The sequence below is a fragment of the Ranitomeya imitator genome, chromosome 7, assembly GCF_032444005.1.
Source record: "Ranitomeya imitator isolate aRanImi1 chromosome 7, aRanImi1.pri, whole genome shotgun sequence".
Taxonomy (NCBI): domain Eukaryota; kingdom Metazoa; phylum Chordata; class Amphibia; order Anura; family Dendrobatidae; genus Ranitomeya; species Ranitomeya imitator.
Window position 1 is genome coordinate 181,385,297 of NC_091288.1, and position 13,005 is coordinate 181,398,301.

General features: G+C 50.9%; 1 protein-coding gene across 2 annotated transcripts in view; it reads left to right on the forward strand.

Moving 5' to 3' along the window:
• Positions 1-13,005, forward strand: part of VPS35L (VPS35 endosomal protein sorting factor like) — an 84,554-nt gene that overhangs the window by 14,431 nt on the left and 57,118 nt on the right. For both annotated transcript variants that reach the window (XM_069734155.1, XM_069734154.1), the window contains exons 7-14: positions 944-1,072; positions 1,316-1,400; positions 6,242-6,301; positions 10,273-10,369; positions 11,246-11,293; positions 12,091-12,184; positions 12,258-12,335; positions 12,414-12,536. In XM_069734155.1, the coding sequence (XP_069590256.1) occupies positions 944-1,072; positions 1,316-1,400; positions 6,242-6,301; positions 10,273-10,369; positions 11,246-11,293; positions 12,091-12,184; positions 12,258-12,335; positions 12,414-12,536 (714 nt within the window). The remainder of the gene's footprint in view (positions 1-943; positions 1,073-1,315; positions 1,401-6,241; positions 6,302-10,272; positions 10,370-11,245; positions 11,294-12,090; positions 12,185-12,257; positions 12,336-12,413; positions 12,537-13,005) is intronic.

Genomic DNA, 13,005 nt, shown 5'->3' on the forward strand with positions numbered 1-13,005 from the left:
CGTTCACTAATGTACCTATATGTCTATATAATAATAAGTTGGGTAGTTTAGTTAATGAGTGATGAGATGTTGCTTTTTTATGTATGGAGTGAATCAAGTGAATTATGCCAAGTACTGCCCATATAGTGGGTTTGGGGGCCCACCGGAGGATTGTCCTTTTACCCAATGGGCCAGTCCGAGCCTGTATATATCCTGGCTTCTTCTCCAGCTCCCATTCATTGTATGTATTAACGAGTCTGACTGATTTATCGGGGTCTATAATCGGCTAATGTGTGCGTCTGGTGGGATTACGACGTTTTTGACTGTTCTGAGTGTTGCAAGAACTGGAGACTTTTCTTGATAAAACCATCTTAGGAAATTGCTACGTGGAAGCTCGGTGGTGGTCCGCAGAGCCAGGGTTCTTCCTATTCTATACATGTGCCAGAAATTCCCACCACCACATACATGGAGAGGGAGATGTGCAGGACCACCCTGGATGTCTTCCTGGAGCAGAACAATATTGTATCATACAATTATTAGGTTCTGTAGAAGGACGTAGATCTGGGTATTTATTATAATGGAATATAGGCTGAACTGGATGGACAAATGTCTTTTTTCGGCCTTACTAACTATGTTACACTATGTTACACTATGTTACCCAAGGATGGTCATCTCTCCATTCGATTCCTGTCTGGATGTGACGGTCGTTGGCCACTTTTGCCACATGAGAATGGACTCTACTTGTGCTTGCGTTTATCCCATTTTCAGTCTCTTATGACCTCATTTTCTTTTTACCACCGATTGAGATAATTTTTGATGAATGCCTCCTTCATCCCTTTCAAAGGGACTTGCTGCAGAGCAGAGCTAATGAGGATGGCGGCACTGATGTTCCTTCCATAGGTCGCTCTTTGTAAGGCTTGTCGGACGTTCCTGACATTGACCGTCCGCGTTCATTTCTTTCCAGGGATCTCAGAAAGAACTCTTGAATCTGACTCAACAAGATTACATCAGCCGGATAGAGGAGCTCAACCAGTCCCTGAAGGATGCCTGGGCCTCCGATCAGAAAGTCAAAGCTCTGAAAATAGTCATCCAGGTATCGGTCGGGGTGCGCATGTATTGTGCAGGCTCAGGAGCTGAGCCCGCTGCATACAGGGCAGATGTAGGCTGTAATACAAAGTCATTGGCAGCTCTGGTTGCTGCTTTTACGGGCAGATGCAGGATGCAGAACACGTCCGGCATTTGATGGGTATGGTGCAGGCTCAGCTCCTGAGCCCGGTGATCAGATGAACGCAGATAACACAGATCACCGATGTCAGATGTCTTTCTCCTTGTCCAGTGCTCCAAGCTCCTCTCTGACACCACAGTGATCAAGTTTTACCCCAGCAAGTTTGTGCTGATTACCGATATCCTGGACACGTTTGGTAAGTGTGTTATCCATGTTTGCCTCGTATGTTGTTATATGCATATTCCCTCCTCAGTGAGGAAGAGGACGAGAACTTTAGTGCTACCTATTGGAAGTAGCGATCCTAAAAAGTCAATGTGGACCCTCTAACGCCACATGACTTAGGATAAAAGCCACACCAGAATCTCAATCTGCAGACACCTGTTTCCGGTGTTACCACTCCTCAGTGCAATGCCTGAGATCGGATTTGGCTGGATGAGAAGTCTCTGACTGGGGTTTAAGGGGTAACGTTTCTCCTTATGGAGAGTGACATGCCAATGTAAGGAGACTTATAGGCCATGCAATGCTCCTCTGGAAAATGAAATATGCAGATTGCATGTAGCACACTCAAAGTGAATGAGAAAGACCCCACTGATCACATAGTGCAGATCTCCTCAGCATTCTTTACTATGAACATTTTTCTGCCGCCGTCATGTTGGTAGCTGCTCTGTCTGATCCCCCCGTTCTGGTCGAGATCTGACCACCAGTAAGCGGATCTCTATTCATTGCTATGTGAAGTCTCAATATACACGAGTATTTGCTCAGCTGGTTGCTCCCTATCACTATGAATGGGGGGCGCCGCTGTATGCACCCACCACCGCTGTATGCACCCACCACCGCTGTATGCACCTGCCACCGCTGTATGCACCTGCCACCGCTGTATGCACCTGCCACCGCTGTATGCACCTGCCACCGCTGTATGCACCTGCCACCGCTGTATGCACCTGCCACCGCTGTATGCACCTGCCACCGCCGTATACACCTGCGACCGCTGTATGCACCCACCACTGCTGTATACACCTGCCACCACTGTATGCACCCACCACCACCGTATGCACCTGCGACCGCTGTGTGCACCCGCCACCGCTGTATACACCTTTCACCGCTGTATGCACCCGCCACCGCTGTATACACCTGTGACCGCTGTATGCACCCGCCACTGTTGTATACACCTGCCACCGCTATATGCACCCACCACCGCTGTATACACCTGTGACCGCTGTATGCACCTGCGACCGCTGTATGCACCTGCCACCGCTGTATACACCTGCCACCGCTGTATACACCTGCCACCGCTGTATACACCTGCCACCGCTGTATACACCTGCCACCGCTGTATACACCTGCCACCGCTGTATACACCTGCCACCGCTGTATACACCTGCCACCGCTGTATGCACCCGCCACCGCTGTATGCACCCGCCACCGCTGTATACACCTGCCACCGCTGTATACACCTGCCACCGCTGTATGCACCCGCCACCGCTGTATACACCTGCCACCGCTGTATACACCTGCCACCGCTGTATACACCTGCCACCGCTGTATACACCTGCCACCGCTGTATGCACCCGCCACCGCTGTATACACCTGCCACCGCTGTATGCACCCACCACCGCTGTATACACCCGCCACCGCTGTATGCACCTGCCACCGCTGTATACACCTGCCACCGCTGTATGCTCCTGCCACCGCTATATGCACCCGCCACCGCTGTATGCTCCTGCCACCGCTATATGCACCCGCCACCGCTGTATACTCCTGCCATCGCTGTATGCACCTGCCACCGCTGTATACACCTGCCACCGCTGTATGCTCCTGCCACCGCTATATGCACCCGCCACCGCTGTATGCTCCTGCCACCGCTATATGCACCCGCCACCGCTGTATTATTATTATTTATTCATATAGCACCATAAATTCCATGGTGCTGTACATGAGAAGGGGTTACATACAGAGTTATAGTTATAAACTAATTTACAATGACAGACTGGTACGGAGGGGAGAGGACCCTGTCCTTGCGGACTTACATTCTATGGGATAATGAGGAAGAGACAGGAGGTAGGGGTGCTGCAGCACTGGTGGTTGGTGACGTGGCGGCAGCACTGGTGGTTGGTGACGTGGCGGCAGCACTGGTGGTTGGTGACGTGGCGGCAGCTCGGGTGGTTGGTGAGGCGGCAGCTCAGGTAGTGTTGAGGCGGTAGCTCGGGTGGTTGGTGAGACGGCAGAATGGTTATTGCAGGCTGGAGGCTTTCTTGAAGAGATGGGTTTTCAAGTCCTGTCTGAAGGATCCGAGGGTGTGGGATAAGCGGACGTGTTGGGGCAGAGAATTCCAGAGGATGGGGGATATTCGGGAGAAATCTTGGAGGCGGTTGTGTGAGGAGCAAATAAGTGTGGAGGAGAGAAGGAGGTCTTGGGAGGACCGGAGATTACGTGAGGGAAGATATTGGGAGATTAGTTCAGAGATATAGGGAGGGGACAGGTTGTGGATGGCTTTATAGATCAGTATTAGTAATTTGAACTGGATTCGTTGGGGAATTGGGAGCCAGTGGAGGGATTTGCGGAGGAGTAGCGAGGAGAGAGGTGGATTAGCCGAGCAGCAGAGTTGAGGACAGACTGGAGTGGTGCAAGAGTTAAGGTACCTTCACACTGAACAACTTAACAACGATAACGATAGCGATCCGTGACGTTGCAGCGTCCTGGATAGCGATATCGTTGTGTTTGACACGCAGCAGCGATCTGGATCCTGCTGTGCCATCGTTGGTCAGAGCAGAAAGTCCAGAACTTTATTTCGTCGCTGGATCTCCCGCAGACATCGCTGAATCGGCGTGTGTGACGCCGATCCAGCGATGTCTTCACTTGTGTAACCAGGGTAAACATCGGGTTACTAAGCGCAGGGCCGCGCTTAGTAACCCGATGTTTACCCTGGTTACTATTGTAAATGTAAAAAAAAACAAACACTACATACTTACATTCCGGTGTCTGTCCCCTCGCCGTCAGCTTCCCGCACTGACTGTGAGCGCCGGCCGTCTGTAAAGCACAGCGTTGACGTCACCGCTCTGCTTTACGGCTGGCCGGCGCTGACACAGTGCAGGAAAGCTGAGGCCGGGGGACAGACAGACACCGGAATGTAAGTATGTAGTGTTTGTTTTTTTTAAGCACGGCCCTGCGCTTAGTAACCCGATGTTTACCCTGGTTACCAGGGGACTTCGGCATCGTTGGTCGCTCGAGAGCTGTCTGTGTGACAGCTCTCCAGCAACCACACAGCGACGAAACAGCGACGCTGCAGCGATCGGCATCGTTGCCTATATCGCTGCAGCGTCGCTTAATGTGACGGTACCTTTAGCGGGGAGGCCACAGAGGAGGGTGTTGCAGTAATCGAGGCGGGAGATGATGAGGGCTCTGTAGGCACCCGCCAGCTCTGTACGCACCAGCCACCGCTGTACGCACCCGCCACCTCTGTATGCACCCTCCACCGCTGTACGCACCCGCCAGCGCTGTATGCACCCGCCAGCTCTGTATGCATCCGCCACCGCTGTACGCATCCGCCACCGCTGTACGCACCAGCCACCGCTGTATGCACCCGCCAGCTCTGTACGCACCAGCCACCGCTGTATGCACCCGCCACCTCTGTATGCACCCGCCACCTCTGTATGCACCCGCCACCGCTGTACGCACCCGCCAGCGCTGTATGCACCCGCCAGCTCTGTACGCACCCGCCACCGCTGTACGCATCCGCCACCGCTGTACGCATCCGCCACCGCTGTACGCACCAGCCACCGCTGTACGCACCCGCCACCTCTGTATGCACCCGCCAGCTCTGTAAGCACCCACCACCGCTGTATGCACCCGCCAGCTCTGTACGCACCAGCCAGCGCTGTACGCACCCGCCACCGCTGTACGCACCCGCCAGCTCTGTACGCACCCGCCACCGCTGTACGCACCCGCCACCGTTGTATGCACCCGCCACCGTTGTATGCACCCGCCAGCTCTGTATGCACCCGCCAGCTCTGTATGCACCCGCCAGCTCTGTATGCACCCGCCAGCTCTGTATGCACCCGCCAGCTCTGTATGCACCCGCCACCTCTGTATGCACCCGCCACCTCTGTATGCACCCGCCACCTCTGTATGCACCCGCCACCTCTGTATGCACCCGCCACCTCTGTATGCACCCGCCACCTCTGTATGCACCCGCCACCTCTGTATGCACCCGCCACCTCTGTATGCACCCGCCACCTCTGTATGCACCCGTCACCTCTGTATGCACCCGCCACCTCTGTATGCACCCGCCACCTCTGTATGCACCCGCCACCTCTGTATGCACCCGCCACCTCTGTATGCACCCGCCACCTCTGTATGCACCCGCCACCTCTGTATGCACCCGCCACCTCTGTATGCACCCGCCACCTCTGTATGCACCCGCCACCTCTGTATGCACCCGCCACCTCTGTAAGCACCCGCCACACCGCTGTATGCACCCGCCAGCTCTGTACGCACCAGCCAGCGCTGTACGCACCCGCCACCGCTGTATGCACCCGCCACTGCTGTATGCACCCGCCAGCTCTGTACGCACCCGCCAGTTCTGTACGCACCCGCCACCGTAGTATGCACCCGCCAGCTCTGAATGCACCCGCCAGCTCTATGCACCCGCCACCTCTGTATGCACCCGCCACCTCTGTATGCACCCGCCACCTCTGTATGCACCCGCCACCTCTGTATGCACCCGCCACCGCTGTATGCACCCGCCACCTCTGTATGCACTAGCCACCGCTGTACGCACCCGCCACAGCTGTATGCACCCGCCAGCTCTGTACGCACCCGCCACCGCTGTATGCACCCGCCACCTCTGCATGCACTCACCAACGCTGCACTCACTGGTAGTCATTCACCTGCCGGAACGGGAGACCTAGATGTGGGTCCTGCCTCTGAGACCTCCAGCTGTCAGACATTTTTTAGCATATCCCATGAATTTCGGATGTCATTTTCTATTCTGCTCCTCCGTTATGGTATCATCGTGTTTTAATTTCATCTGTTTTACAGGAAAACTGGTCTATGAACGCATTCTGTCGATGTGTATGGACAGTAAGAGCGCGCTGCCGGGTAATGATTTTTCTTTATGATTTCCTATATTTTTTTTTGTAATAACTTCATGGACAGCTCTCCAGGTTCTTGCTGGTCGCTCTTCCTACCTGCAGAGTATGGAAGCGTCATTCTCTGACTGCTCCGTCTCTCTGTCCTTTACATGGCAGCACAGGGCGGTGCTGGTGGTTGCTGCTATATGTAGTGTTAAGGTACCTTCACACATAACGATATTGTTAACGATATCGTTGCTATTTGTGACGTAGCAACGATATCGTTAACGATATCGTTATGTGTGACAGCGACCAACGATCAGGCCCCTGCTGGGAGATCGTTGGTCGCTGAATAAAGTCCAGAACTTTATTTCGTCGCTGGACTCCCTGGAGACATTGCTGGATCGGCGTGTGTGACACCGATCCAGCGATGTCTTCACTGGTAACCAGGGTAAACATCGGGTAACTAAGCGCAGGGCCGCGCTTAGTAACCCGATGTTTACCCTGGTTACCATGCTAAAAGTAAAAAAAAACAAACACTACATACTTACCTACAGCCGTCTGTCCTCCAGCGCTGTGCTCTGCTCTCCTCCTGTACTGTCTGGGAGCCGGAAAGCAGAGCGGTGACGTCACCGCTCTGCTTTCCGGCTCACAGCCAGTACAGGAGGAGTGCAGAGAAGCAGAGCGCAGCGCTGGAGGACAGACGGCTGTAGGTAAGTATGTAGTGTTTGTTTTTTTTTACTTTTAGCATGGTAACCAGGGTAAACATCGGGTTACTAAGCGCGGCCCTGCGCTTAGTTACCCGATGTTTACCCTGGTTACCGGCATCGTTGGTCGCTGGAGAGCGGTCTGTGTGACAGCTCTCCAGCGACCAAACAGCGACGCTGCAGCGATCCGGATCGTTGTCGGTATCGCTGCAGCGTCGCTTAAGGTACCTTCACACATAACGATATTGTTAACGATATCGTTGCTATTTGTGACGTAGCAACGATATCGTTAATGAAATCGTTCTGTGTGACAGCGACCAACGATCAGGCCCCTGCTGGGAGATCGTTGGTCGCTGAACAAAGTCCAGAACTTTATTTCGTCGCTGGACTCCCTGGAGACATTGCTGGATCGGCGTGTGTGACACCGATCCAGCGATGTCTTCACTGGTAACCAGGGTAAACATCGGGTAACTAAGCGCAGGGCCGCGCTTAGTAACCCGATGTTTACCCTGGTTACCATGCTAAAAGTAAAAAAAAAACAAACACTAGATACTTACCTACAGCTGTCTGTCCTCCAGCGCTGTGCTCTGCACTCCTCCTGTACTGTCTGTGAGCCGGAAAGCAGAGCGGTGACGTCACCGCTCTGCTTTCCGGCTCACAGACAGTACAGGAGGAGAGCAGAGAAGCAGAGCACAGCGCTGGAGGACAGACAGCGGTAGGTAAGTATCTAGTGTTTGTTTTTTTTTTACTTTTAGGATGGTATCCAGGGTAAACATCGGGTTACTAAGCGCGGCCCTGCGCTTAGTTACCCGATGTTTACCCTGGTTACCGGCATCGTTGGTCGCTGGAGAGCGGTCTGTGTGACAGCTCTCCAGCGACCAAACAGCGACGCTGCAGCGATCCGGATCGTTGTCGGTATCGCTGCAGCGTCGCTTAAGGTACCTTCACACATAACGATATTGTTAACGATATCGTTGCTATTTGTGACGTAGCAACGATATCGTTAATGAAATCGTTCTGTGTGACAGCGACCAACGATCAGGCCCCTGCTGGGAGATCGTTGGTCGCTGAACAAAGTCCAGAACTTTATTTCGTCGCTGGACTCCCTGGAGACATTGCTGGATCGGCGTGTGTGACACCGATCCAGCGATGTCTTCACTGGTAACCAGGGTAAACATCGGGTAACTAAGCGCAGGGCCGCGCTTAGTAACCCGATGTTTACCCTGGTTACCATGCTAAAAGTAAAAAAAAAACAAACACTAGATACTTACCTACAGCTGTCTGTCCTCCAGCGCTGTGCTCTGCACTCCTCCTGTACTGTCTGTGAGCCGGAAAGCAGAGCGGTGACGTCACCGCTCTGCTTTCCGGCTCACAGACAGTACAGGAGGAGAGCAGAGAAGCAGAGCACAGCGCTGGAGGACAGACAGCGGTAGGTAAGTATCTAGTGTTTGTTTTTTTTTTACTTTTAGGATGGTATCCAGGGTAAACATCGGGTTACTAAGCGCGGCCCTGCGCTTAGTTACCCGATGTTTACCCTGGTTACCGGCATCGTTGGTCGCTGGAGAGCGGTCTGTGTGACAGCTCTCCAGCGACCAAACAGCGACGCTGCAGCGATCCGGATCGTTGTCGGTATCGCTGCAGCGTCGCTTAAGGTACCTTCACACATAACGATATTGTTAACGATATCGTTGCTATTTGTGACGTAGCAACGATATCGTTAATGAAATCGTTCTGTGTGACAGCGACCAACGATCAGGCCCCTGCTGGGAGATCGTTGGTCGCTGAACAAAGTCCAAAACTTTATTTCGTCGCTGGACTCCCTGGAGACATTGCTGGATCGGCGTGTGTGACACCGATCCAGCGATGTCTTCACTGGTAACCAGGGTAAACATCGGGTAACTAAGCGCAGGGCCGCGCTTAGTAACCCGATGTTTACCCTGGTTACCATGCTAAAAGTAAAAAAAAAACAAACACTAGATACTTACCTACAGCTGTCTGTCCTCCAGCGCTGTGCTCTGCACTCCTCCTGTACTGTCTGTGAGCCGGAAAGCAGAGCGGTGACGTCACCGCTCTGCTTTCCGGCTCACAGACAGTACAGGAGGAGAGCAGAGAAGCAGAGCACAGCGCTGGAGGACAGACAGCGGTAGGTAAGTATCTAGTGTTTGTTTTTTTTTTACTTTTAGGATGGTATCCAGGGTAAACATCGGGTTACTAAGCGCGGCCCTGCGCTTAGTTACCCGATGTTTACCCTGGTTACCGGCATCGTTGGTCGCTGGAGAGCGGTCTGTGTGACAGCTCTCCAGCGACCAAACAGCGACGCTGCAGCGATCCGAATCGTTGTCGGTATCGCTGCAGCGTCGCTTAGTGTGAAGGGGCCTAATGTGAAGGGGCCTTTATGCCATTATTTCTGGGGAGAAGAGCAGTTTGAAGCTTCTGTATGACACCAGCGCCCCCATTGTCCATAGGCTGCGGCTGGTATTGCAGCATTAAAGTGTCACTTTCCTGGAATAAACAGACCATTTTTAATCTCATGTAACCCCTTTAAATTGTTCACCCAGTGTTATGGTATTGAAGGACTGGCCTTAGGATAGGTCATCAGTATCAGATCAGAGGGGATTCGACACCCTTTCCCCCCCACAAACAGCTGTTTTCATCTTCGGAGGTGGTGCGGTTCACACAGTCCCTGTATAGGAGTAGAAGTGCAGCTCCGCTTCACCTTTGCATAGGTCTTCAATATCATAAGTTTGGACACCCCCCTTTTAAATGTACCTAGGTGGTGGTCTAAAATTTCCAGGGGCAGGGGGCTGCACCTGACTCCATACTAGAGCGAATATCTCATAAGGGCAATTTAAGGTCCCCTAATACACAGACTGAAGCCATCCACACCTATCCGGTAGGAACGGCCATGGATGTAATATGCATGGCTCCTCCAGACTCTCCCCCAACAGATGATGTCCGGGTAGGGAAGGAACCGATATGTTGATTAGTCGCCTCTAGAGGAGTCCGTCAGCGTCTTACTCCCTCTTCCCAATGAAAATACATTCATGCTCGCCCTAACTGGGGTTTGGAGAGGAAGCTGACTTTCAGACCTGCGTGATCGACAGCCGACTAAGGTGTAAGAGCATCATCACAAAGTACTATGTTCTGAATCTTCATTACGGTGCAAATGTATAGAAACCTTATCTGTAGATACTTAGGCTTTAAATTATTTTAATTGTTTTCGCAGAAGTATTTTATACATTTTGCTATTTTTTTATGGTCCGCTCTTGACTTCTTTTTGTAATATTTGCAGCAAATTTTACCCCGGATAATGTGAACGACACCGCCAAGGAGACGTGTCTGAATTGGTTTTTCAAGATTGCGTCCATTCGGGAACTTGTTCCTAGATTGTATCTTTTATTAAGAAAAAAGCCCGCAAACCTCGTGTGCTAGTTAATACCGAAACACTAGGAACAGATGCTGCAAACCGTAGTGTGGTGCAGGCCATGTCCTGTTTGATCTTTGGGTTTGGACTCTTTTAATGTACATGCAAGTCTAATATGTCCGGAAACTGTCCCGATACTCCTGCTAGGTAACTTAACATACACTATTCCTTTTCAAAAGTATTCTGCCAGCACAATATGACCTGGAACTCCCTTTCTCTATTTTCCCACCAAGCTTAAAGAAAAATATTCTATTCTATAGAATTTGGTTTCGGTACAAAAAAAGCAGCAAAACCTGATACGTGCTGTTTTGCTGCGGATTTTCAGTGGTTTTTCACCACCCATTCAGTGCCTGTAAGCACTGCCCTGAAATGAGCAGGATCGCTGTATCCGACCATCCTCAGTGTCCCTGCGCTCCTCGGATGCTGCAGAAGCACAGTTGTCTCTGCTATCAGCACGGGAGCGGCTCAGCCATGGTGCAGCCCCAGCTGTCAGCCATAAGGAGCGCACCGTCACCAGCAAGACAGGAAGTAGGGGGAGCAGTGCGCTCCTCATGATGGGAACATTGGGCAACCACTTTAAAAATAATACTATTTATTTAAACATTTTGACATTAGTTTGCAATGACGGACACCGCACCCGACGAACTCTATTGACTCCATAGGGTTCTTCCAAGCTGTCAGCCATCTAACACTGTGTTTTTTGAGTTGTTTTTTTTTTGGTTAAATGTACCAAAATATAGAACAGGCACCAAAATGAGACCTTTAATGCCGAAGTGAACCCAGTCTAATAATTGTACATCTGTGTCCTAATTAGTTTCTCCTTAACCCACCTCTCGTCCAGCTACGTAGAAGCGGCCATTCTGAAATGTGACAAATTTCTCTCTAAAAAGTAAGTTTATTAGAATCAGGATTTTCTGAGCATGTGCTGTTTTGTGAGGGATAAACATTGACGACATATTTCCAGAAATTTGGGGTGGGACCGACGACTTCGACACCCACCGATCTCATCCATGCAATGTATGGTAATTGGAGCTGGTTGGGGCAAAAACTGGCATTGGTGCCCAGATATTAAAGGGGTTATTCATGTATGTGTATGTGAGTGTGTAGTATATATTGCTGTCTATTGTTGACTGTAGAATGAGTAAACTGAGAATCCATTAGTAAGCTCGTCCTGAGATCTGTAACTCTTTTTTCGAAGCTCCTCTTAGCTGATATATGACCACATCAAAGTTGAAGGTGAGGGAAATTAAGAACCTGTAATAACCAAATGGAGCTAATAGCACAATTGATATATATAGTGTTTGTATAGATAATTTCTTTTTACTGAAATACATATATTTTGGGCTTAAAGAAAAATCAATTTTGCTACTGGGCTCCATTAAGAACTTTGCTCTATTTGGTTATCACAGGCTCTTGGTTTGCCTCACCTTCAACTTTGATGTGGTCTGTGGTCATATATCAGCTAAGAGGAGCTCTGAACTAAAAAGTTACAAATCTCAGGACGAGCTTACTTATGGATTCTCAGTTTACTCATTCTACAGCACAGAAGCTATAGAAGGGAATCAATGCAACATTTTGAAAGAAACCAATTTGTAAAAATGACTTTAGATTAAACTCTCTAAGAATTTAAGCCAGAAAAGTAAATTGTCTCCAAAGATGGAGTTTTATGGTGTTTCTCTATTACAGTGGGATATCGGAGTCTCTGCCCCGGCTGACCTCCATGATTAAAGGCATTGGGGACCCGCTGGTGTCGGTGTACGCCCGGGCGTATCTCTGTAGGGTAAGGATGCTGTAATGTCCAGGCATACCGCCATTATTAGCAGTCGCTGATGCCGTGTGCTGCCGTGTTATAGGTTGGCATGGAAGTCGCTCCGCACATCAAGGAGAATCTCAACCAGAACTTTTTTGATTTCTTGCTGACTTTTAAACAAGTAAGATATTTTATGTTATACTCGGCGTGTCTATGGCACAAACTCGAAACCGCACTAATAATGTAGTGATCTGTCCAGATTCACAGCGACACCGTGCAGAACCAGCTGGCGGTGCAAGCGGTGGAGATTCCCATCTACCTCACCCTGTATTCTCCGGCCATAGACTGGATGTTACGCTGCATCGCGTATCGAGCGCCCGATGTGAGTGCCACGTTTATTATATTGAATCTGTGCGATTGCTGGGGTCCGGCCGCTAGGACCCCCACTGATCCCGAGAACCAGGGGAAGCCCCATGGGAATGAATCGGTGGTCATCATGCGCACTGCTGCTCCATTCATTCTGATAGGAGTGCTGATCTCTGCAGCCTCGACTACCTCCGGTGGTCCTAATAAGAATGAATGGAGCGGTGGTCAATCACTGCGGCTCCATTCATTCTGATAGGAGTGCTGATCTCTGCAGCCTCGACTGTCTCCGGTGGTCCCAATAAGAATGAATGGAGCGGTGGTCAGTCACTGCTGCTCCATTCATTCTAATAGGAGTGCTGATCTCTGCAGCCTCGACTATCTCCGGTGGTCCTAATAAGAATGAATGGAGCGGTGGTCAATCACTGCTGCTCCGTTCATTCTAATAGGAGCGCTGATCTCTGCAGCCTCGACTACCTCCGGTGGTC